Below are 27746 nucleotides of genomic sequence, written 5' to 3'. Positions count from 1 at the left end.
CCTACAATGTGATTTCCTGGATTTTTTTTTCTCATTTTGTCTCTCATAGTTGAAGTGTACCTATGATGAAAATTACAGACCTCTCTCATCTTTCTAAGTAGGAGAACTTGCACAATCAGTGGCTGACTAAATACTTTTTGGCCCCACTGTATATGAATAAAAACAATAGCATATGTATTACAATAGAATTCATATAAAAATAGCATTCATATAGCATATGAAAAAAAGAATCAACTGCAAAATTATCACTCTCTGCAAATACCACTAAATGTAAATCAGTATAAATCAGGATTTGAGCTTTAATTCTGATATGCATATACTGATATATTAATACTCTGGAGAGAGCACCAATCCATTGCAGGACTTCAGCCACTCCCTAGCATACATTCCTGTACCACAAGAGCACCACTGTGACATTTCTAATGAAAACCATTTACTTTACATACAGTGTATCACAAAAGTGAGTACACCCCTCACATTTCTGCAAATATTTCATTATATCTTTTCATGGGACAACACTATAGACATGAAACTTGGATATAACTTAGAGTAGTCAGTGTACAGCTTGTATAGCAGTGTAGATTTACTGTCTTCTGAAAATAACTCAACACACAGCCATTAATGTCTAAATAGCTGGCAACATAAGTGAGTACACCCCACAGTGAACATGTCCAAATTGTGCCCAAATGTGTCGTTGTCCCTCCCTGGTGTCATGTGTCAAGGTCCCAGGTGTAAATGGGGAGCAGGGCTGTTAAATTTGGTGTTTTGGGTACAATTCTCTCATACTGGCCACTGGATATTCAACATGGCACCTCATGGCAAAGAACTCTCTGAGGATGTGAGAAATAGAATTGTTGCTCTCCACAAAGATGGCCTAGGCTATAAGAAGATTGCTAACACCCTGAAACTGAGCTACAGCATGGTGGCCAAGGTCATACAGCGGTTTTCCAGGACAGGTTCCACTCGGAACAGGCTTTGCCAGGATCGACCAAAGAAGTTGAGTCCACGTGTTCGGCGTCATATCCAGAGGTTGGCTTTAAAAAATAGACACATGAGTGCTGCCAGCATTGCTGCAGAGGTTGAAGACGTGGGAGGTCAGCCTGTCAGTGCTCAGACCATACGCCGCACACTGCATCAACTCGGTCTGCATGGTCGTCATCCCAGAAAGAAAGCTGACGCACAAGAAAGCCCGCAAACAGTTTGCTGAAGACAAGCAGTCCAAGAACATGGATTACTGGAATGCCCTGTGGTCTGACGAGACCAAGATAAACTTGTTTGGCTCAGATGGTGTCCAGCATGTGTGGTGGCGCCCTGGTGAGAAGTACCAAGACAACTGTATCTTGCCTACAGTCAAGCATGGTGGTGGTAGCATCATGGTCTTGGGCTGCATGAGTGTTGCTGGCACTGGGGAGCTGCAGTTCATTGAGGGAAACATGAATTCCAACATGTACTGTGACATTCTGAAACAGAGCATGATCCCCTCCCTTCGAAAACTGGGCCTCATGGCAGTTTTCCAACAGGATAACGACCCCAAACACAACCTCCAAGATGACAACTGCCTTGCTGAGGAAGCTGAAGGTAAAGGTGATGGACTAAACCCAATTGAGCACCTGTGGCGCATCCTCAAGTGGAAGGTGGAGGAGTTCAAGGTGTCTAACATCCACCAGCTCTGTGATGTCATCATGGAGGAGTGGAAGAGGATTCCAGTAGCAACCTGTGCAGCTCTGGTGAATTCCATGCCCAGGAGGGTTAAGGCAGTGCTGGATAATAATGGTGGTCACACAAAATATTGACACTTTGGGCACAATTTGGACATGTTCACTGTGGGGTGTACTCACTTATGTTGCCAGCCATTTAGACATTAATGGCTGTGTGTTGAGTTATTTTCAGAAGACAGTAAATCTACACTGCTATACAAGTTGTACGCTGACTACTCTAACTTATATCCAAGTTTCATGTCTATAGTGTTGTCCCATGAAAAGATATAATAAAATATTTGCAGAAATGTGAGGGGTGTACTCACTTTTGTGATACACTGTACCAGCAGTGATATGATAAAAGGGCCACACTCATGCTGTATTGGCAAAATAAAATAAAAAAATAAAAAAAATTGCAACATTACATTTTGCAGAGGACAGAGGTAAAATTAGTCAAGAATGAAAGAATTATTAATTCATTAGATTTTTAAAGTCATGATTTTTACACGCTTTGGCTACATTCATGTCAGGTAGTTACTGTTTACACAAAATACATTAGTTTAGTATCTCCAATTCATCTCACTTGCATGTTATTGGACTGTGGGAAGAAAACTGGAGCTCCCAGAGGAAACCCATGCAGACACAGGGAGAACATGCAAACTTCACACAGAAAGGACCCGGACCGCTCCACCTGGGAATCAAACCCAGAACCTTCTAGCTGTGAAACAACAGTGCTACCAGAATGAAAGAAAAAATTAAGAAAAAGTGAGAGAAAATCCAATTATAGAAAAGGACAAGGACACAGACCCTTTGTTAAAACAATACAACACATTCAATAAAATAAGAATAAATTGTTAGTACAATTATTAGTAGTAGTAAAAAAAAAGAAAGTTTAACCCACATCTGCGATGTTGATGAAATAAACCCAAATGCAGGAGACTTAACAAAGCCAAAACAATATTTTGACTAAAAAGCCATGAAAATTAAAGACAGGAAAAGTCAAGAAATACATAAAACAAAAATAGCAATTCTAGAGGTCAGAAAAGACAGGTGATCCATCACTGGAGCAAAGAGACATGAATAATGGAATACACACAGGCTCAAGGGGAATCACACAAGCACTCCCCCAAACAAACAGATGCAACACCACCAACTACCCTAGTGAGTTAAAACTCAAATGCTAACTGGAAACAAGAAAGTAACAGCTACAAAACCAGAGAGCTAGCATTAGCAAACAGTCAGAAAGTCATGTAGTCAGAGGACTCAGCCCTGACACTTACACAGGTAAGTGTTGTCATCAGATATAGAAAGGTTTGATTAGTCACAGAGAATACTTTCAAGTGCAGTTCAAAGAGAACCACACTCATCAAACTGCACCTCCACCCTCACAATTTTAAACATTTCAGATGTTTTAAATTGTAAAGTTTTCCAGGTGTAGGGGTATATACAACATTTGCTGTTAATTTAATATATTTTAATGTGGAAATATTTGCAATAAAAAAAAACCATCCAATGCAATCTTTTTGTGTGTGGACATAACCTCATATTTTAAGAAAACCAGTTCAAATATTCACAGATGAAAATCAATGTAAAATAAAATACATATGTTGATATTCCTACCCTGATATTCTTGGTTGACTATACAGTGTTTTTGCCACAAATATTGCTATCATGTATAATTCTGTTATATAAAATAAAGCCTAGCCTTGTGAAGTGTTTGATTCTGTTTCAACATGAAAGTACACAAAATGAGGTTTAAAATGACATGCTTTCACGAGTTTGTTGTGGAACTCCAGTGGCTTGTGAAAAGCTATGCCCTCAACCCAATTCCCTAGTACTTTGGAATAATTTATACAATGATTGCAAACCATCACCAGCCTTCTTGTCCAACATCAGTGTCTAACTTAAGTGCTTGTTTGACTGAATAGGCACAGTTTCCCACAGACACATTCCAAACTCTTGTGTAAGGTCAAATGATTTTGTAAAGTAAATCCTGAAACTTTTATTCAAAATCCAATAATAAAAGAAAGATTAGAAATGTGGTAGAGACACAAAGTATCTTTGGTCCACTAATTTATTTGTTCATAAACCTTAAATAAATCCTTAATAAATTACTGACTAAAGCAAGCAATGAAATTAAATTAAAGTGCACAGTAAAACCCACAGAGAAATTAAGCCAAACTCCATACAAAGATTGAAGGCATTTATGACAGGAGTGTGATGTGTTGCATCCATACTACCTGCATACACTAGACAGTTACCAAAAAAAATGCATTCCAGAAACCTAAAAATGTACAATCTTACCTCTTCTTTGCTAGGGAGAGTTTGGATTTGATTAAATGTGTCTCCTCCATTTATACTGATCAGCTCTGCATCAGTAGAAGAAAATGGCGCAGGGAAAACCGTTACGTCGCTCTTCAGTGTGTCAGAGCTAAAACATACGTCATACTGCTGAGTAGATTTGGAGTAAGACCAGCTCCCATCAGGATGTGTTGTGATCACTGGAGCGCTGTATCTGCTAAAATGTTCGTCTGTCCTGTAGCATTTCACAGCTACTAAACTAATGAAGCTCAGTAAAAAAATCACTGACACCAAAACAATAGCGATAAGCAGATACAGATTCAAATCCGAAAAACGTTCCTCCTTCTTTGGCATATGATTGAACTGAGTCTTAATGTCATCTGTGCTTTCAACAACCACAACATCAATAGATACAGTGGCTGATAGTGGGGGCTCTCCGTTATCAGAAACCAAAATAACAAGAGGGTGAGTTTTCAGGTCATTATCACTCATTCTTCTCTTAGTCCTGATTTCCCCACTGCTGGTTCCAATTCGAAACAGGTTGTTTCCTTTGGGTTCAGAGATGTGATAAGAAAGTAGTGCGTTGTAACCAGAATCAGCGTCTACAGCTCTGATTTTGGACACAAAGTATCCCGCCTCAGAGGAGTAGGGAATGGTTTCGGTGTGAACAGAGCTGTGTTCAGAATAAGGTGCGAGTATCCCGGGACTGTTGTCATTCTCATCCAGAATAAAAACGTTCACGGTCACATTACTGGTCATTGGAGGAATGCCAAAGTCTGTGGCCTGGACTTTAAAATGAAACGTTTTCAATTGCTCATAATCAAAAGATTGTAGGGTGTATATATCTCCTCTGTCTGAGTGTAAATTGATTAAAGATGATGCAGAAAATATATTCGAACTTTCAAGCAATGAATACGAGATTCTGGCATTATCGCCGACGTCAGGATCTACAGCAGTTACTGTATAAATAAGAGTTCCAATCTGACTATTTTCATTGACGTAAACATTAATAGAAGGCTCTGGAAAGCGTGGTGCATTGTCATTTACATCAGAAATGTGTACAGTAATTACTGCCGTGCTGGAAAGTGGTGGTGCCCCTTCATCTGTTGCTGTAATGGTAATCTTATATTGAAACACATTTTCTCTGTCAAGAGGCTCATTTACTGCTAACGTATAATAATTATTATATAACTTTTTGATCTTAAAGGGGACAGCGACTCCGATTTTCAAAGTGACTTGACCATTTTTACCAGCATCTTTATCAATGACAGTGATCATTCCCACCATTGTGTCAGTCGGTGAGTCCTCTTTAACCGTGTCAACAAAAGATGTTAATGAAATTTCAGGCATGTTATCGTTAATATCAACAATTTCTACTAAAACTTTACACAGTGCAGCTCTTGGATTATGACCTTTGTCTTTTGCCTGTACTCGAAGTTCAATTGCGTTTTCCCGTTCATAATCTATGTCACCATTCACTGTAATTTCACCGGTTTTTGGATTTATTGAGAATAAACTGGTAGTTTTGTCATTTTCGAGGTTAATAAGCGCATACACGATTTCCCTATTAGGTCCTTCGTCCGAGTCACTGGCAAACACAGTCGTTAAATGCGTACCATATGGTGTATGTTCGGCAACCCTTACTTTATACAGTGACTTACTGAAAATCGGAATGTTATCATTGACATCCAGCACGTTTATAACAATAGGAATTGTTCCAGATCTGGGCGGGTTTCCTCCGTCTATAGCAGTCAGGACGAGTTCGATTGCCGGCTGTTTCTCTCTGTCTAATGCTTTTTGTAGTGCCAGTTCAGCAGACACACTTCTCTCTCCGCTGTGTACATCCAGAGAAAAGTGTTCATTTGGGCTTAGCTTATAGTTTTTCACCGAATTACTTCCCACATCCGCGTCATACGCAGTCGGTAACGTAAATCTCTCTCCTGGAAAAGCAGACTCGGATATATTTAAAACCCACTCTGTCTGTCGAAAAACTGGCGAATTGTCATTAATATCTAAAACGTTTACCTCAAACCTATAAATATTTAGTGGTGATTTAACAACAGCTTCTAACGCCATAGAGCACTGTAAGCTGTATGCACAAACATCTTCTCTGTTAAGTCTCTCTTTTACGTTGAGAACACCGGTCTTTAAATTAATATCGAAATACCTGCTATAAGCTCCGGTAGCAATTTGGAGTTCTCTGGACTCAAGGTCCTGGACATTTAGATTTAATTCCTTAGCTAAATTCCCGACCGGTGAACCTGGAGGTGCTTCCTCGAATATCGAATACGCAACCTGTCCATCCACAAATCTCCACAAGTAGAGCAGTATAAAGTAGCTCATCCAAAAATAACATTTGTGTACCACCGATGTAGCCATTTTACATAAACAGAGCAAAACAAAAATGAAAACTGTACAAATCCATTCCTGGAGCTGCAAAGAATCTAACAGAACCACGCTAGGGATGTTAGCACAATGGCGTGTTCCAAACAAAGCCTGACTACCCTGAAACGGGAGGAGCATCATAGACAGGACTAGCAAAGGCAAAGTGTAAAACAAGTGACATCGTGTGGGCAGCTTCAATCAGTAACGTTAAATAACTATATAAAAAACTATATACATATATACAGTATATATATATATATATATATATATATATATATATATATATATATATATATATATATATATATATATATATATATATATATACATACATATATATACATATATATATATATATATATATATATATATATATAGAGAGAGAGAGAGAGAGAGAGAGAGAGAGAGAGAGAGAGAGAGAGAGAGAGAGAGAGATTAGACATACAATTATGACCACCTCGTTGTTTCTACACTCACTGTCCATTTTATCAGTTCCACCCTGTTCTTTAATGGTCATGACCCCCATAGGAACACTAACTACAGAGCAGGTATTATCTGGGTGGTGGATCATTCTCAGCACTGCAGTGACACTGACATGGTGGTGGTGTGTTAGTGTGTGTTGTAATGGTATGAGTGGATAAGACACAGCAATGCTGATGGAGTTTTTAAACACCTCACTGTCACTGCTGAACTGACAATAGTCCACCAACCAAAAATATTAAAGCTAACAGCGCTCTGTGGGCAGAGTCCTGTGACCACTGATGAAGGTCTAGAAGATGACCAACTCAAACAGCAGCAATAGATGAGCGATCGTCTCTGACTTTACATCTACAAGGTGGACCAACTAGGTAGGAGTGTCTAATAGAGTGGACATGAGTGGACACGGTATTTAAAAACTCCATCAGCGCTGCTGTGTCTGATCCACTCATACCAGCACAACACACACTAACACACCACCACCATGTCATTGTCACTGCAGTGCTGAGAATTATCCACCATCTAAATAATACCTGCTCTGTGGGGGTCCTGACCATTGAAGAACAGGTTGAAAGCAGACTACATTAGAATTTGTTTAGTCAGCTTATACAACAGCAAAGCAAATTTATATTCCATGGAAACTGCATGATGCAGAACATACTAAAAGCCACCTGACACTGTATCCCTCTGCCAGTGAAGTCAGAACTGAACCTTTATTTACCTCACTTTTTCACTTTTTTTGGCATGGGCAATAGCTATTTTTTTTAGATTACAGATACATTTAAGATTAGCACTGTTTTCCCATGCAGCTTTTCCTATTGCAAGAAAACAGTGTTGGCCGCAGCAATGTTTTTATACTTTTCCTTGTTAAATAAGATTAGGTTCAGATGATCATTTAATTAGCACCCAATTCAGTAGAATGAATAGACTGAGGTGTACTGGAATTAAGTTGGAATTCAACAGACACATAAAAATGGCACCAGACAGCCAGTACAATCAGACACAGAAACCTTTGAATATGGTAAATATGGCCAAATGTACCAGATAAAAAATCTATAAAGAAGAAATATTGCAGCCCTGATTACCTGATTAACAAATACAATTAACAAATATTTTACATGAAGTGTATTTTCTCATTAATCATTTTTGTATGAACCATGTAAAGAGTATGTAAAGATAATGTAAAGAGTTCTAATATGAAGTATTCATTTGCACAGCTATTTAAAAAAAATAAATTAACATTTTAACTGTTTGGCAAAATTTGTATTTATTATGAGACAGAATTAATACATTTTATAATGATTAACTTATTTTAAATTCATATTGTGGTGTACTGGATAATATTGAACCTCATAGCAACCCGTAGTTGTAGTTTGCAACGCGATTGCATTATGGGTAATGAGTGCTTTTTCTGCCTGAGTCTGGATCTGCACACCGTTCTGTATGCTACTTTTCTTTTTCAAAACTTTTTTAAACTGAATTAATAGTGCTCCGTGTCTCAGAATAAATTATTATTGTGTGTTAAGGACATAAGACATATTGTGTATGAATTACATTTTAGGTTGCATTTACAGTGCAGCAGATTATACAGTATAATACAGCAGAATCTGTAACCCTGCGCTGTTTTCCAAAGCTGTAATGTATGTGCTACAACAACTTTTTCCAGATACATGACAATGTGATCTGTATAGATATATTTTTAAACATATATTTACAAAGTAAAAAAAAAATTAGACCACAGTACAGGAAGATTGTGATCTTTGGAACCATGGACAGACAAGCCTATGTCAAAGCATGCCCACAGAATTAGCAGAGAAAATAAATTGGAGAAAAATAAAGACAGTAATATCGTACTTAATAATATCTTACATATTTAAGTTTAAAAAAAGTTAAAAATAAAATACAAGGGCAATAAACTAGTAAAATATTTTTAGGAAATCTTAATAAAACAAGGAGCTTGTATCACAACGAATCTAATATTATAGTTCTTACCTTCTCGTTATTAAGAAGAGTTTGCGTTCTGTCTTCTCCATTTATACTAATCAGTTCTGCATCCACAGACGAAAAGGGAGCAGGAAAAACTACCATGTCGCTCTTCAGTGTGTCTGAGCTAAAACACACATCATACTGCTGAGCAGATTTTGAGTAAGACCAGCTCCCCTCAGGATGTGTGCTGATTACTGGGGCGCTGCGTCTGCTTAAATTACCATCCAATCTGAAGCATTTAACAGCTATTAAACTGATAAGGCAAAATAAAAACATCACTGAAACCGACACAATGGCGATCAGCAAATACAGATTTAAATCTGAGAAACGCTCTTCCGTGCTTAGTAAATTTTTGAACGGAGTCTGAATGTCACTTTTGCTTTCATGAACCACAATATCAATAGATACAGTGGTTGACAACGATGGCTCTCCGTTATCAGAAATTAAAATAACAAGAGGGTGAATTTTCCGGTCATTATCACTCATTCTTCTCGTAGTCCTGATCTCACCACTGCTGGTTCCAATTCGAAACAGGTTGTTTCCTTTGGGTTCAGAGATGTGATAAGAAAGCAATGCATTGTAACCAGAATCCGCATCTACAGCTCTGATCTTGGCCACAAGGTAGCCTGCTTCAGCAGAGTATGGAACGTTTTCGGTGTGAACAGAGCCGTGATCAGAATAGGGTGCAAGTATCCCGGGCCTGTTGTCATTCTCATCCAGAATAAAAACAATTACATTCACATTATTGCTCAACGGAGGAACACCAGAGTCTGTGGCTTGAACTTTGAAATGAAATGTTTTAATTTGTTCATAATTAAAAGACTGTAAACTGTAAATATCCCCACTGTCAGAGTTTATGTGGATTAGGGATGTTACAGACGAGCCTTTAGAGCTTTCTAGTAATGAATATGATATTCTTGCATTATCACCAGTATCAAGGTCAAAAGCAGATATTGTATAAATAGTAGCACCAATAGCACTGTTTTCCTTAACATAAACATTAATATCGGGCTTTGAAAAGCATGGCGCGTTGTCATTCACATCATAAATGTGCACACTAATTAAAGTTGTGTTGGAGAGAGGTGGAGTCCCTTCATCAGTAGCTCTAATAGTAATATTGTATTGGTACACGTTTTCTCTATCTAGTGGACTATTGACTACTAAAGAATACTTATTTTTGTATGTATGTTGTATTTTAAATGGTACAAAATCGTCAATTTTAAGATTGACAGCACCATTTTTACCAGAATCCCCATCCTTTACTGTTATTAAACCTACCATTGTGCCAACACTAGCATCTTCTTTTACCATGTCTACCAAAGAATTGACAGAAATTACAGGAACATTATCGTTAACGTCAACTATTTCTACTAAAACTTTACAGAGTCCGGCTCGTGGTTTCTGCCCTTTATCTTTGGCCTGAACACGAATTTCAACTGCATTCTGTGTCTCAAAATCCACAACACCGTGCACTGTGATTAGTCCAGTTTCTGGGTCAATTGAAAATGCTTGAATAGGTGTATTATCGTTTTGATTGATGAATGAATACATAATTTCGCTGTTTTGACCCTCGTCTAAATCAGTAGCATGGACTTTAATAACCGGTGTACCAGGTGGAGAATTTTCTATCACACGGGCTTTGTAAAGGCTCTTATCACACACTGGTACATTATCGTTTACGTCCTCTACTTTAATCATGATCTGTAATGTTCCAGATCTGGGAGGTTTTCCTCCGTCTACAGCGGTCAGTACGAGTTGTATTACAGGCTCCTTTTCTCTGTCTATAGCTTTTTGTAGCACTAATTCAGCAGATACACTTCGTTCTCCACTGCTCTGGACATCTAAAGAAAAATATTCATTTTGGGTTAATCTGTAGCTCTTTACAGAGTTTATCCCCACGTCTGCGTCAAAGGCACTTGGTAGGTGAAACCTCTCACCCGAAATCGCTAATTCCGATATATTCAGTTCTGTTTTTGTCACTGAAAAAGTTGGCGTATTATCGTTAATGTCTTGTATGTTAACTTCAAACCGATACATATTTAATGGCGAGTTAACAATAGCTTCCAATTCCAATGCACATTTTACATCTCGACTACACAGCTCCTCTCTGTCTATTCTTTCTTTGATGTACAGTATCCCAGTTTTCATATTTACATCAAAATACCTCTTATTTGGTCCAGAAACGAGTTCAAATCCTCGACGTCCAAGGTCTTTTATATTCAGACTTAAATCCTTTGCTATATTTCCAATATCTGTTCCAATGCTTGCCTCCTCCGAAACAACGTATGAAATCTGCGCATCGGTTATACTACAAATCCAACACAATAAAACGCCAAACGTCCACAAGAAAACATGGTTCCACCAGAACGTGAATATACTCCGAAGCGTAATCATTTTTGATTAACTTTGGCAACATCGGTAAGCAAAATGACAGGTTTAAAATACCAATGCGGGGCCCCTCCTGCTCCGTCTCGTTTTAAACAAAGCTTTCTGCTTGAAAAAAAAAAAACCAAACAAGAAAGGTGGAGCCGGTAAGAAGTTGGTTTAAACTGTATGTGGCTACTGACACCATGCGGAGAAATGGAGACACTATTTTAGGATGGTTAGCGTTGGGGGGAATATAAAAACGTTGATAAAGAACTGATCAAATGAAATTCACAAATTAAAGCAAAAGTTTATATACAAATATGCACATCTAATTAGTAGCAGGAGTAGTAATAGTACTAGTAGTAAAACTACAACTACAACTACTACTACTACTACTACTAGTAGTAATAACAATAATAATATAAGGTTCCTTTCATTGAGTAAATTAAAATAATTAGTACATTCACACGTTAAAGAGAAAATTTTCTAAATTAAATAAAAAAGACAGGAAGTTAACAGGGAAGTAAACAACAGTGAAGCAGTGAAGACCCTGGTTTGGAGCACCATGGAAAGGCGATATATATATATATATATATATATATATATATATATATATATATATATATATATATATATATATATAATATATATATATTTAATCAAGGTGGACAAAATTTTAATGCTTTATGGCATTTTATTTTTCTTCTGCTTTACTTTAATACTAATTCTACTACTACTACTACTACTACTACTACTGCTACTACTACTAATAATAATAATAATAATTACAGGTGGAAAGTAACGAATTACAGTTACTCGCGTTACTGTAATTGAGTAGTTTTTTTGTGTACTTGTACTTTTTAAAGTAGATTTTACAACCTGTAATTTTACTTTTACTTAAGTATGTTTTGTATTAAGAATTGTAATTCGCTACATTTTAAATAACATCCGTTAGGCCCGTTAGGCTGTTTGATCCGGCCCGCTGAGCATTTACGCATTTGTGTGCTTTAGAGTCGGGCTTGCGAACTGAATCACTGAGTTAACAAGTCAGAAACGACTCACTCTGTTTCATTATGATGTTGTGCATAAACAACTCCATGAATAGGTTCATTTGGTGAAGAGATTCAGATGTATAAAGCAATCAGAGCTTCAGCATTCACATTCTGGGCGGAATTTCAATCTCTTTCTTCATTGGTTGTTCTATAAATGACAGTGTAGTGAACGAATCACTAATTTAAGCTTTTTACCGGGAAAGCCGAGAGAATAAATATAGTTTTCATTAGTTAGGTGGATAAAACAGTTGGGTATGGATTTATATATTCTGGAAACATACAAGATGGTCTTATATAAAGTGGATTATATCCCTAATGGAACAACACATGGATATAGATCAGGTAAGCAGATAAGTGGTTGTATGTGGTAGTATGATTTTCTGTTGCTGTGTGACTGATCAGGGTCGCGGTTCTGCTGTTTACGGTTGGCTTTCATTTTGCAACGATAGCAAAGCATTATGAAATATTGTGATTTTTTTTTGATCATGTTCCTATGACGGTGTAAGACCCGTTATATTTTTTATAGGTGCAACCCTAACCGCCTAACCCTTTTATTGAGGATAAACAGAAATAATGCTATTTTGAATTGATAACAGCAGTTGCAGTCTGTTAGGTGTGTAGAGAGGTTAAATCCACACATGAACTGCTAATATGCTGCATGGCTGGTGAGCTGTGTGTAGTCTGCTGTATCATTCATCTATCAACTTCTGTTGGAAAATGACGTCTCTCCTTCTGTTAAAAAAGTAACGAAGTAACGTTTACTCTGAGTCAATTTTAAATGAGTTACTTTTTACTTGAGTAGATTTTTAGACTAGTAATTTTACTCGTACTTAAGTAAAAAATCATTAAAGTAATAGTACTTTTACTTGAGTACAATATTTTAGTACTCTTTCCACCTCTGATAATAATATAAAATAACTTTTTAAATTATTACAACAACAAATTAACTAAACTTTATATTCATATTGTAAAGCTCAGGCATTTTTTAAACATCATATATGGAGCCTATTTTTCCCCCAAATTAGAAGGTTCTCTAATTAAAGGGCTGATAAAACAGATGAAACAGAATAAATAAATAAAGTCAAAGGGAAGTATGTCAAACATTAACTAACTGCATATATAAAGACGAACTGGTTCGAGTTGAGGATAGATAACCACAAAACTGAGAACCTCTATGAATTCTGTGACTACAAACTATGCTGAACATTTTGTAAAATGCAATACAAACAGGATTCTGTTTAATTTGTTTTTAGTTTGCTTGAATTTTTATTTAACTAACGACAGTAAATATAAATTTTTATTGTTCTGGCTGAAAAACGAAATTGGATTTTATGACTATATCTTGAATATGATGCCTGCAACACAATCAAAAAAAGGTTGGACATGGGTTAAATAAGAGGATCTATTTTTTTGCAATCTAATATGTTTTGTGGCTCACCACTTAACTTTGTAAAAGAATTGAAAATCAGCTAAAAAAAAATTATCAATGCAAGATCGAAAAACCACTGGAATCCACTATAGAATGTAACCTTTGAGCCCCCAGATGGCATTTAATGTTATTATGATAAACATAGGCACACAGGCTTGAATACTTTGGAAAACCATTGTAATTTACCAAAGTTTACTGCTGCATCAAGAAATGCAACTTAAAAATACTTATAGAAAAATCTATACACCAATTTTGTGCGTTTAATCTCGTTTTTGGGAAAAACATGTTAAGATTTCTGTGCCAAAGACAAAAATAACTATTCAGACTGCCATCAGTAAAATATGCAATAAACCAATATAAATTACACTTTAGATATTTTATATATTAGACAAAAATATATACAACACTATATGGAAAGGTCTTACCTTTTCTTCATTTGAAAGCATTTGTGTTCTGTTAAATGTGTCTCCTCCATTTATACTGCTAAGTTCCTCATCTGCAGGCAAAAATGTCCCAGGGAAGACTATCACATCACTCTTCAGTGTGTCTGAGCTAAAACACATGTCATACTGCTGAGCAGATTTGGAGTAAGACCAGCTCCCATCAGGATGTGTGGTGATCACTGGAGCACTGTATCTGCTAAAGTTACCATCTGTCCTGTAGCATCTTACAGCTGTCAAACTGACAAAACTCAATAAAAATATTGCTGAAACCGACACAATGGCGATTAGCAAATATAGATTTAAATTCGACATGCTTTCCTTCTTCTTTGGCACATGTTTGAATGGGGTTTGAATGTCATCTGTGCTTTCAGCTACCACAACATCAAAAGATACAGTTGCTGATAGTGAGGGCTCTCCGTTATCAGAAACCAAAATGACCAGCGGGTGAGCTTTCAGGTCATTATCACTCATTCTTCTCTTAGTCCTGATCTCCCCACTGCTGGTTCCAATTCGAAACAAGTTGTTTCCTTTGGGTTCAGAGATGTGATAAGAAAGCAGTGCATTATAACCAGAATCAGCATCTACAGCTCTGATTTTGGCCACAAGGTAGCCTGCTTCAGCAGAATAAGGAATGTTCTCAGTGTGAACAGACCCATGTTCAGAGTAAGGTGCAAGAATCCAAGGACTGTTGTCATTCTCATCCAAAATATAAACGTTCACAGTCACGTTACTACTCATTGGAGGAATGCCAACGTCTGTGGCCTGAACTTTAAAATGAAATGTTTTAATATCCTCATAATTAAAAGACTGTAAACTGTAAATATCTCCACTGTCAGAGTTTATGTTGACCATAGACATTATAGGAATGCTTTTAGAGTTTTCCAGTAATGAGTATGATATCCTGGCATTTTCACCAACATCAGAATCAAAAGCAGTTACCGTATAGATAACAGTTCCAATTTGACTATTTTCTTTCAGATAAACATTAAGATCGGACTCTATGAAGTGCGGTGCGTTGTCATTCGCGTCTGAAACGTGTACAGTAATGACAGTGGTGCTGGAGAGAGGTGGAGTTCCTTTATCAGTAGCTATAATACATATATTATATTGAGCTACAATTTCTCTGTCTAAAGACCCTTTTACAATTAAGGAATATCTATTTTTATATGTGTTTTGTAAAGCAAATGGCAGAGATGCTTTTAATTTTAGGAAGACAGCTCCATTTTTACCAGCATCGTTGTCCTTTACCGTTAGTAAACCAATCATTGTCCCATCTGGCGTATCTTCTTTAAACACGTTAACTAGTGATGTGACATATACTTCTGGAATGTTATCATTAACATCAATAATTTCAACTAATATTTTACAAAAGGCTGCCCTTGAATTTGAGCCTTTGTCTCTAGCCTTGACTCGAATTTCAACCGCACTGTTTAACTCGTGATCCAACTGTACCTTAACTGTTATTTCGCCGGTATTAGAGTCAATGTTAAAGAAATCAATACTTTCATCACCGTCATGATTTACAAATGAATACACAATTTCCCCATTCAGCCCGTCATCCGCATCATCTGCGTGAACCTTTATAACAGATGTACCAGGTGGTGAATCCTCAGATACGTTTGTTTTATAAAGTGATTTCCCACACACAGGAGTGTTATCATTGACATCAATTACATTTACTGTTAAATTTATTGTGCCGGATTTTGGAGGTTTTCCTCCGTCTATGGCTGTTAATATGAGCTGAAGCATAGGCTGTTTCTCTCTGTCTAGAACCTTCTGAAGTACTAATTCGGCTGAAACACTCTGCTCCCCGCTATGTACATCCAAAGAAAAGTGTTCATTTTGGCTGAGTTTGTAGCTTTTTATAGAGTTGCTGCCAACATCTGAATCAAATGCACTCGGTAAAGCAAATCTATCTCCAAGAGAAGCAGATTCTGAAATATTTATAATTCCATTTAAGGAACGAAATACAGGCGCGTGGTCATTGCTATCCAATATGTTAACCTCAAATCGGTACATGTTTAGAGGTGAATTAACAATAGCTTCTAATTCCAAAGCGCATTTTAAGCTACGTCCACATAGCTCGTCGCGGTCTATTCTTTCTTTTACATTTAGGACTCCAGTTTTCACATTCAAATTAAAATACCCTGTATTGGCTCCTGAAACAATCTGAAATCCACGTTGTTCCAAGTCTTGTACATTGAGCTTTAAATCTTTGGCTAAGTCTCCCACCGTAGTCCCAGGACTGCTTTCCTCCGACACAGAATATACAATCTGTCCCCTCACAGAGCTAAAAAGACAACATAGCCAGGCGAAAATAATCCATGACATATATTCCAGCTTGACCATTTTAGTCATATTCACCTATATACTGCGTGCATGGCAGTTCAATTTAATCTAAAGATTGGTTGACAAAAATGACATAACGCTGTTGTATCTCTCAAACAAAAGCTGTAGGCGAGCCTGAACGCCCTCTCCGTAGACGAGGAGGAATCTCGGAAGAGTTAAAGGAAGCGCAGACTGCTAGTGACACCTTGTGGACATTATCAGAACACGTACACGTTCAGCAAACTGATTGTGAATAACACTAAACACCCTGACCATAAGAGGGAAATATAATAAGAACGTTTAAAACTTGTCACACAATATTTCTCACAAAAGTTAATACAAAAAATATATTTGTGCTGTTTAGAGGTCTAGTAAACACAAAACCAAAGCAGAATATTTGTACAGGACAACCCATCTCAACGAAAGCAGGCTAGGTAAGACTGACATCCAATTGTTCTTCTTAGACATAAATGTTTTTGAAAATAGTATTTTAAAAAAGTCCTTCGCTGCTGCATGTACACCATTTTGTCAAGTAACAGTAACAATGCTCGGAATTCTTAATGCTACTTGGGCGTCCACTCAATTGCCCCACGCAGAGGAAGCATATACTGTATATATATATTATGCACGGCGACGCCAAGTGCCCATTTTGTAAGACTTAGAGTTCAATCTTTATTGGTCTAGCTCTGTTTGCTCAACGTATTCATTTCGGTATGTATAACTACTGTATATGTAAACCTATTTAAACACTCTTACACGAAATTGTATGTTGCTTATTTATTTATCTAATTATTTATTTCTTTACTTCATTTATTGATATTTTTGACCCTTATCATTATATACACTTTAAAAAATATATAATTATTATTATTGGTATATGCCAGTCCTAATAAAACCTTAAAAAATAACTGCTAAATTATGTTTTAATGGCATTAATTTATTAGGTTTCCAGCTTTGTAAGGTTATTTTTTTACAATCTAGATGGGAAAAGTGTTGGTTTTGTCAATAAAAAATCTTGAATCCATGTACAAATCTAATTTGAAAAGCTGTCAATTGCCTTGTGTAAAAAAAGAAAATAACCAATACAGATTATGAAAGGCATTTAGAGTCAAAAGACATGTAAAATGTATATCTCCTATAGGCTAATAATCTGTAAAAGAATACAGATTATTTGTCAATATTTTGAACAGAAGTAATCTCAGCACCACGGATAGCTCCAACATTGAGCGACACTTAACTCAAAAGAAGCTTTATTGGCATGACAAATAAGGACATAAAGCACACACACAATCACACACACACCATATTATAAGTAAATTGGCTTATCTTACCTTATTGTTAGGAAGTGTCTGTGTTTTATAAAGAGAGTCTTCATCATTTATACTGATTAATTCCGCTTCCGCGGGCGGAAATGACGCCGGGAAAACCACTACGTCACTCTTCAGTGTGTCAGAGCTAAAACACACATCATACTGCTGAGCAGATTTGGAGTAAGACCAGCTCCCATCAGGATGTGTTGTGATCATCGGAGCACCATATTTGCTCAAATTATTGTCTGTTCTGTAGCATTTTACAGCTATTAAACTTAGAAGGCTCAGTAAAAAAATCACTGAAACCGAGACAATTCCGATAAGCAGATACAGATTTAAATCCGAGAATCTCTCCTCCTTTATTGGTACATGTTTGAACTGAGTCTGAATGTCGCTTGTGCCTTCAACAACCACAACATCAATAGATACAGTGGCTGATAGTGGGGGCTCTCCGTTATCAGAAACCAAAATAACAAGAGGGTGAGTTTTCAGGTCATTATCACTCATTCTCCTCTTAGTCCTGAGCTCTCCGCTGCTGGTTCCGATCCTAAACAAGTTGTTTCCTTTGGGTTCAGAGATGTGATAAGAAAGCAGTGCGTTATAACCAGAATCAGCGTCTACAGCTCTGATCTTGGCCACAAAGTATCCAGCTTCAGCGGAATATGGAATGTTCTCGGTGTGAATGTGATCGGAATAGGGTGCAAGAATGCCGGGACTGTTGTCATTCTCGTCCAAAATAAAAACGTTCACAGTCACATTACTGCTTAGTGGAGGAACTCCAGAGTCTGTGGCTTGGACTTTAAAATGAAATGTTTTTATTTCTTCATAATCAAATGGCTGCAAGCTGTAGATGTCTCCACTTTCAGAGTTTATACTAATTAGAGATGTTACATGCATGTTTTTGGAAATTCCGATTAATGAATATGATAATCTACAATTATCACCAACATCAGGATCAAAGGCAGACACTGTATGAATAGCAGCTCCAGTCTGACTATTCTCTTTAACATATATACTAAAGGTTTCTTTTGTAAAGCGTGGCGCGTTGTCATTTACATCAAGAATGTGTACAGTAATTACGGAGGTGCTAGACAGGGGTGGATTTCCTTTATCAGTAGCTGTGATACTTATATTATATTGAGAGATATTTTCTCTGTCCAAAGAACCACTAACAATTAAGGAATAATAATTTTTGTAGGCTGATTTTAGCTTAAACGGCACATGACTTGAAACATACACCTGAGTGTCTCCATTTTGTCCACTGTCTTTATCTGTCACTGTCACTAATGCTACCACTGTTCCTAACGCCGATTCCTCTTTTAAATAACCCATAAAAGAGGACACTGAAATCTCAGGTGCATTGTCATTTACATCCAAAACTTCAACAAGCACTTTACAGTGGGTTGCACGGGAGGGTGAACCTTTGTCCCGAGCCTGTGCACGAATTTCATATGCAGAATTTTCCTCATAATCTAGTTGTCCAATGACAGTAATATCACCAGTTACCGAGTCTATGGCGAATAATTTGGAGGACTTTGAACCCCATCCTGCGGTTAAAGAATATGAAAGCTCTGCGTTGACGCCCTCATCCAAATCGGTAGCTACCAGTTTAATTATATTTGTTTCTACTGGAGCGTTTTCAAACACACTAACCTTATAAAGCTGCTTAGTAAACGCTGGAATGTTATCATTTGCGTCCTCCACATTCACCACTATATGTAGTGTACCAGATTTCACAAGTTTTCCTCCATCTATAGCTGTCAGTGTAAGTTGGATTACCGGTTGTTTTTCACGGTCTAAGGAGTTTTGCAGTATTAGTTCAGCTGAAACACTTTGCTCTCCTCCGCTTAGGACATCTAAGGATAAAAGTTCATTTGGGCTTAACTTGTAGTTTTTAATAGAATTACTTGGTGAATCGAGGTCATTGGCTACTGGTAATGGAAACCTTTCTCCACTGATTGCTGATTCGGAAATATTAATAGAATATGACTTTTCAAGAAAAAACGGCGCATTGTCATTAATGTCTAAAACGTTTATTTCAATTCTATTAAGATGTATAGGATTGCTTAGTAAGGCCTCTACATTTATTATGCACTTTTCTACATTACTACAATGCTCCTCCCTGTCTATTCTCTCACTGACAAACAACACTCCCGTCTTTAAATTGATATCAAAATACCTTTTATTGTACCCAGACACAATTTGCAGTTCCCTCGATTGTAGATCCTGTAAGTGTATGTTTAAATCCTTTGAGATATTTCCCACGAATGTTCCTTGATCTACCTCCTCCGATATCGAGTAAGATAACTGCGCTGTATAACAGTCCAACGAGCAGAAAAACACAACGCACCAAATAAGCAGCCTTTCTCCTCGCACAGGACAACCCATTGCATTTCAACAATAGTCTTTCCAAATATTACATGAAGCATAGCAGTCTCGGTATATCCACCATTTTGCGCTGTATAGAACAAAGCGCACTGAACAGTGGTTCTCTGTACATCATGGGAGGAGCTCAAGGGGGTAAAAAGGCTTTCTAAATTCCGTGGTCTACTGCGACTCCACGTGTCGCATAGAAGTAACGTGTACTGAGACCGATTGCCGTTGCGAACTGTGCAATTATTATACGCATGACTTAAACTAGACTAAGTGTAATAAATGTTGTATTTGATTAATATTAAAGTTTGGATTTACGGATGAATGAATGAAATAATTATCCAACTCATCTGCAACAACAATAAATAATTAAAACAAGACGAACAAAAAGGCGAAGTGCAACTAAAACAACAACAACAACAACAACAACAATAATTATAATAATAATAATAATAACAATAATAATAATAATAATAGGAGTCTAGAAGCCATAATAATAATAATAATCATCATCATCATCATTATTATTATTTTTTTTACATAAACTAATTTGTCCTGGTCGGGGTCGCTGGGAAACACTGGGTGCATATACCCTGGACAGGGTGCCTGTCTATTGTAGGATGTGATAGCCATCCCGTTAATTACCTACTCAACACCAGAAACAGACAATCATGTCTATGTAGACGGTGGTAGGCTAGCATAACAGACAAGATAATAAAAAAGTTTAAAACTTACAGGGGTTGGACAAAATAACTGAAACACCTGGTTTTAGACCACAATAATTTATTAGTATGGTGTAGGGCCTCCTTTTGCGGCCAATACAGCATCAATTCGTCTTGGAAATGACATATACAAGTCCTGCACAGTGGTCAGAGGGATTTTAAGCCATTCTTCTTGCAGGATAGTGGCCAGGTCACTACGTGATGCTGGTGGAGGAAAACGTTTCCTGACTCGCTTCTCCAAAACACCCCAAAGTGGCTCAATAATATTTAGATCTGGTGACTGTGCAGGCCATGGGAGATGTTCAACTTCACTTTCATGTTCATCAAACCAATCTTTCACCAGTCTTGCTGTCTGTATTGGTGCATTGTCATCCTGATACACGGCACCGCCATTGGATGCACATGGTCCTCCAGAATGGTTCGGTAGTCCTTGGCAGTGACGCGCCCATCTAGCACAAGTATTGGGCCAAGGGAATGCCATGATATGGCAGCCCAAACCATCACTGATCCACCCCCATGCTTCACTCTGGGCATGCAACAGTCTGGGTGGTACGCTTCTTTGGGGCTTCTCCACACCGTAACTCTCCCGGATGTGGGGAAAACAGTAAAGGTGGACTCGTCAGAGAACAATACATGTTTCACATTGTCCACAGCCCAAGATTTGCGCTCCTTGCACCATTGAAACCGACGTTTGGCATTGGCACGAGTGACCAAAGGTTTGGCTATAGCAGCCCGGCCGTGTATATTGACCCTGTGGAGCTCCCGACGGACAGTTCTGGTGGAAACAGGAGAGTTGAGGTGCACATTTAATTCTGCCGTGATTTGGGCAGCCGTGGTTTTATGTTTTTTGGATACAATCCGGGTTAGCACCCGAACATCCCTTTCAGACAGCTTCCTCTTGCGTCCACAGTTAATCCTGTTGGATGTGGTTTGTCCTTCTTGGTGGTATGCTGACATTACCCTGGATACCGTGGCTCTTGATACATCACAAAGACTTGCTGTCTTGGTCACAGATGCGCCAGCAAGACGTGCACCAACAATTTGTCCTCTTTTGAACTCTGGTATGTCACCCATAATGTTGTGTGCATTGCAATATTTTGAGCAAAACTGTGCTCTTACCCTGCTAATTGAACCTTCACACTCTGCTCTTACTGGTGCAATGTGCAATTAATGAAGATTGGCCACCAGACTGGTCCAATTTAGCCATGAAACCTCCCACACTAAAATGACAGGTGTTTCAGTTTCATTGTCCAACCCCTGTATATCTACATATATTGACCATTATCATGGCTTTAAATCACTTACGATATTTCTCACAAATGTTAATACAGAAAAATATATTTGTGCTGTTTAGAGGTCTAGAAAACACAAAACCAAAGCAGAATATTTGTACAAGATAACCCATCTCAGCGAAAGCAGGCTAGGTAAGAATGACATCCAATTGTTCTTCTTAGACATACATGTTTTTCAAAATAGTATTTTTTAATACAAGTGTTGCATTAAGCAGAAGTTCTTTGTTGCTGCATGTACACCATTTTGTGCGCCAAGTAACTCGGATTTCTTAATGCTACTTGGGTGTCCATTCAATTGCCCCACGCAGAGGAAGCAAATACAGTGTATCACAAAAGTGAGTACACCCCTCACATTTCTGCAAATATTTCATTATATCTTTTCATGGGACAACACTATAGACATGAAACTTGGATATAACTTAGAGTAGTCAGTGTACAGCTTGTATAGCAGTGTAGATTTACTGTCTTCTGAAAATAACTCAACACACAGCCATTAATGTCTAAATAGCTGGCAACATAAGTGAGTACACCCCACAGTGAACATGTCCAAATTGTGCCCAAATGTGTCGTTGTCCCTCCCTGGTGTCCTGTGTCAAGGTCCCAGGTGTAAATGGGGAGCAGGGCTGTTAAATTTGGTGTTTTGGGTACAATTCTCTCATACTGGCCACTGGATATTCAACATGGCACCTCATGGCAAAGAACTCTCTGAGGATGTGAGAAATAGAATTGTTGCTCTCCACAAAGATGGCCTGGGCTATAAGAAGATTGCTAACACCCTGAAACTGAGCTACAGCCTGGTGGCCAAGGTCATACAGCGGTTTTCCAGGACAGGTTCCACTCGGAACAGGCTTCGCCAGGGTCGACCAAAGAAGTTGAGTCTACGTGTTCGGCGTCATATCCAGAGGTTGGCTTTAAAAAATAGACACATGAGTGCTGCCAGCATTGCTGCAGAGGTTGAAGACGTGGGAGGTCAGCCTGTCAGTGCTCAGACCATACGCCGCACACTGCATCAACTCGGTCTGCATGGTCGTCATCCCAGAAGGAAGCTGACGCACAAGAAAGCCCGCAAACAGTTTGCTGAAAACAAGCAGTCCAAGAACATGGATTACTGGAATGCCCTGTGGTCTGACGAGACCAAGATAAACTTGTTTGGCTCAGATGGTGTCCAGCATGTGTGGCGGCGCCCTGGTGAGAAGTACCAAGACAACTGTATCTTGCCTACAGTCAAGCATGGTGGTGGTAGCATCATGGTCTTGGGCTGCATGAGTGTTGCTGCCACTGGGGAGCTGCAGTTCATTGAGGGAAACATGAATTCCAACATGTACTGTGACATTCTGAAACAGAGCATGATCCCCTCCCTTCGAAAACTGGGCCTCATGGCAGTTTTCCAACAGGATAACGACCCCAAACACAACCTCCAAGATGACAACTGCCTTGCTGAGGAAGCTGAAGTTAAAGGTGATGGACTAAACCCAATTGAGCACCTGTGGCGCATCCTCAAGTGGAAGGTGGAGGAGTTCAAGGTGTCTAACATCCACCAGCTCCGTGATGTCATCATGGAGGAGTGGAAGAGGATTCCAGTAGCAACCTGTGCAGCTCTGGTGAATTCCATGCCCAGGAGGGTTAAGGCAGTGCTGGATAATAATGGTGGTCACACAAAATATTGACACTTTGGGCACAATTTGGACATGTTCACTGTGGGGTGTACTCACTTATGTTGCCAGCCATTTAGACATTAATGGCTGTGTGTTGAGTTATTTTCAGAAGACAGTAAATCTACACTGCTATACAAGTTGTACACTGACTACTGTAAGTTATATCCAAGTTTCAGTTCTATAGTGTTGTCCCATGAAAAGATATAATAAAATATTTGCAGAAATGTGAGGGGTGTACTCACTTTTGTGATACACTGTATATATTTTTTCGCACGGTCTATAGCGACACCAAGTGCCCATTTTGTAAGACTTAGAGTTCAAGCTCTAGCACTGTATTAGATCTGTTTGCTCAACGTATTAATTTCGGTATGTATAACTATATGTTAACCTATTTAAACACTCTTACACGAAATTGTATGTTGCTTATTTATTTATCGAATTGTTTATTTCTTCGCTTATCCATTTAAATTTTTTACCCTTATTATTATATACACTTTTGAAAAATATATAATTAGCATTATTGGTATATGCCCTTATTGTTTTGTAAAAATCTCCTAGTGTAAAATTCGCTCTTTATTTGGATAGTATCTGCTTCTAATTAAGTTGTTTGACACATTATCCAGTCCTAAGAAAACCTTAATAAATAACTGCTAAATTATGTTTTAATGGCATTAATTTATTAGGTTTCCAGCTTTGTAAATGGGGGTTATTTTTTTACAATCTAGAAGGGAAAAGAATTGGTTTTGTCAATAAAAAATCTTGAATCCATGTACAAATCTAATGTGAAAAGCTGTCAATTGTCCTGTGTTAAAAAAAAGAGAAATAACCAATACAGTTTATGAAAAGCATTTAGAGTCAAAAGACGTGTAAAATGTATATCTCGTGTAGTCTAATAATATGTAAAAGAATACAGATTATTTGTCAAAATTTTGAACAGAAGTTCTCTCAGCACCAAGGATGGCTCCAACATTAAGCGCGCGCGCGCGCGCGCACACACACACAAACACACACACACACACACACACACACACACACACACCATATTATAAGTAAATTGGCTTATCTTACCTTATTGTTAGGAAGTGTCTGTGTTTTATAAAGAGAGTCTTCATCATTTATACTGATTAATTCCGCTTCCGCGGGCGGAAATGACGCCGGGAAAACCACTACGTCACTCTTCAGTGTGTCAGAGCTAAAACACACATCATACTGCTGAGCAGATTTGGAGTAAGACCAGCTCCCATCAGGATGTGTTGTGATCATCGGAGCACCATATTTGCTCAAATTATTGTCTGTTCTGTAGCATTTTACAGCTATTAAACTTAGAAGGCTCAGTAAAAAAATCACTAAAACCGAGACAATTCCGATAAGCAGATACAGATTTAAATCCGAGAATCTCTCCTCCTTTATTGGTACATGTTTGAACTGAGTCTGAATGTCGCTTGTGCCTTCAACAACCACAACATCAATAGATACAGTGGCTGATAGTGGGGGCTCTCCGTTATCAGAAACCAAAATAACAAGAGGGTGAGTTTTCAGGTCATTATCACTCATTCTCCTCTTAGTCCTGAGCTCTCCGCTGCTGGTTCCGATCCTAAACAAGTTGTTTCCTTTGGGTTCAGAGATGTGATAAGAAAGCAGTGCGTTATAACCAGAATCAGCGTCTACAGCTCTGATCTTGGCCACAAAGTATCCAGCTTCAGCGGAATATGGAATGTTCTCGGTGTGAATGTGATCGGAATAGGGTGCAAGAATGCCGGGACTGTTGTCATTCTCGTCCAAAATAAAAACGTTCACAGTCACATTACTGCTTAGTGGAGGAACTCCAGAGTCTGTGGCTTGGACTTTAAAATGAAATGTTTTTATTTCTTCATAATCAAATGGCTGCAAGCTGTAGATGTCTCCACTTTCAGAGTTTATACTAATTAGAGATGTTACATGCATGTTTTTGGAAATTCCGATTAATGAATATGATAATCTACAATTATCACCAACATCAGGGTCAAAGGCAGACACTGTATAAATAGCAGCTCCAATCTGACTATTCTCTTTAACATATATATTAAAGGTTTCTTTTGTAAAGCGTGGCGCGTTGTCATTTACATCAAGAATGTGTACAGTAATTACAGAGGTGCTAGACAGGGGTGGATTTCCTTTATCAGTAGCTGTGATACTTATATTATATTGAGAGATATTTTCTCTGTCCAAAGAACCACTAACAATTAAGGAATAATAATTTTTGTAGGCTGATTTTAGCTTAAACGGCACATGACTTGAAACATACACCTGAGTGTCTCCATTTTGTCCATTGTCTTTATCTGTCACTGTTACTGATGCTACCACTGTTCCTGACGCCGATTCCTCTTTTAAAGAACTCATAACAGAAGACACTGATATCTCAGGTGCGTTGTCATTTACATCCAAAACTTCAACAAGCACTTTACAGTGGGTTGCACGGGAGGGTGAACCTTTGTCCCGAGCCTGTGCACGAATTTCATATGCGGAATTTTCCTCATGATCCAGTTGTCCAATAACAGTAATATCACCAGTTACCGAGTCTATGGCGAATAATTTGGAGGACTTTGAACCCCATCCTGCGGTTAAAGAATATGAAAGCTCTGCGTTGACGCCCTCATCCAAATCGGTAGCTACCAGTTTAATTATATTTGTTCCTAGTGGAGCGTTTTCAAACACACTAACCTTATAAAGCTGCTTAGTAAATGCTGGACTGTTATCATTTGCGTCCTCCACATTCACCACTATATGTAGTGTACCAGATTTCACAAGTTTTCCTCCATCTATAGCTGTCAGTGTAAGTTGGATTACCGGTTGTTTTTCACGGTCTAAGGAGTTTTGCAGTATTAGTTCAGCTGAAACACTTTGCTCTCCTCCGCTTAGAACATCTAAGGAGAAAAGTTCATTTGGGCTTAACTTGTAGTTTTTAATAGAATTATTAGGTGAATCGAGATCATTAGCTACTGGTAATGGAAACCTTTCTCCACTGACTGCTAATTCGGAAATATTCATAGAATATGACTTTTCAAGAAAAAATGGCGCATTGTCATTAATGTCTAAAACGTTTATTTCAATTCTATTAAGATTCATGGGATTACTCAGTAAGACCTCTATATTTATTATGCACTTTTCTGCATTACTACAAAGTTCCTCCCTGTCTATTCTCTTATTGACAAACAACACTCCTGTCTTTAAATTGATATCAAAATACCTTTTATTGTACCCAGACACAATCTTCAGTTCCCTCGATTGTAAATCCTGTAAGTGTATGTTTAAATCCTTTGAGATATTTCCCACGAATGTTCCTTGATCTACCTCCTCCGATATCGAGTAAGATAACTGCGCTATGTAACAGTCCAGCGAGCAGAAAAACACAACGCACCAAATAAGCAGCCTTTCTCCTCGCACAGGACAACCCATTGCATTTCAACAATAGTCTTTCCAAATATTACATGAAGCATAGCAGTCTCGGTATATCCACCATTTTGCGCTGTATAGAACAAAGCGCACTGAGCAGTGGTTCTCTGTACATCATGGGAGGAGCTCAAGGGGGTAAAAAGGCTTTCTAAATTCCGTGGTCTACTGCGACTCCACGTGTCGCATAGAAGTAACGTGTACTGAGACCGATTGCCTTTGCGAACTGTGCAATTATTATACGCATGACTTAAACTAGACTAGTGTAATAAATGTTGTATTTGTTTAATATTAAAGTTTGGATTTACGGATGAATTAATGAACTAATCATCCAACTCATCTGCAACAACAATAAATAATTAAAACAAGACGAACAAGAAGGCGAAGTACAACTAAAACAACAAACAACAACAACAACAACAACAACAACAATAATAATAATAATAATAATAATAATAATAATAACAATCGTCGTCGTCGTAATTATTATTTTTATTGTT

General features: G+C 38.0%; 3 protein-coding genes across 4 annotated transcripts in view; all 3 read right to left on the bottom strand.

Moving 5' to 3' along the window:
• LOC134309135 (protocadherin alpha-C2-like) overlaps window positions 1–20208 on the bottom strand; it is a 52024-nt gene extending 31816 nt beyond the window's left edge. Inside the window, exon 1 of one of the 2 annotated variants that reach the window (XM_062990783.1) lies at window positions 17797–20208. In XM_062990783.1, coding sequence (XP_062846853.1) covers window positions 17797–20163 — 2367 coding nt within the window. In that variant the 5' untranslated portion in view covers window positions 20164–20208. Of the gene's footprint in view, window positions 1–14119; window positions 16610–17796 lie in introns of those variants that run through there. The other variant, XM_062990776.1, reaches the window with a different exon arrangement.
• LOC134318181 (protocadherin gamma-A6-like) lies at window positions 328–10883 on the bottom strand. The gene is made up of 5 exons (XM_062998985.1): window positions 10125–10883; window positions 8853–9557; window positions 6363–6503; window positions 3938–6293; window positions 328–389 (listed from the first exon to the last, which is right to left on the bottom strand). Exons 1-5 carry the CDS (start codon window positions 10881–10883, stop codon window positions 328–330), a joined length of 4023 nt encoding a protein of 1340 aa, XP_062855055.1.
• A 4668-nt stretch (window positions 20209–24876) lies between the features above and the next one.
• Window positions 24877–27252, bottom strand: LOC134315573 (protocadherin alpha-3-like). Its single transcript, XM_062996442.1, has one exon. It carries the CDS (start codon window positions 27250–27252, stop codon window positions 24877–24879), a length of 2376 nt encoding a protein of 791 aa, XP_062852512.1.
• Window positions 27253–27746: the final 494 nt, after the last annotated feature.

The sequence above is a fragment of the Trichomycterus rosablanca genome, chromosome 1 (assembly GCF_030014385.1).
Source record: "Trichomycterus rosablanca isolate fTriRos1 chromosome 1, fTriRos1.hap1, whole genome shotgun sequence".
In the NCBI taxonomy this organism is placed as follows: Eukaryota; Metazoa; Chordata; class Actinopteri; order Siluriformes; family Trichomycteridae; genus Trichomycterus; species Trichomycterus rosablanca.
The sequence above is the reverse complement of the archived record's forward strand: the minus strand, read 5'-3'. Positions and strand labels throughout refer to the sequence as shown.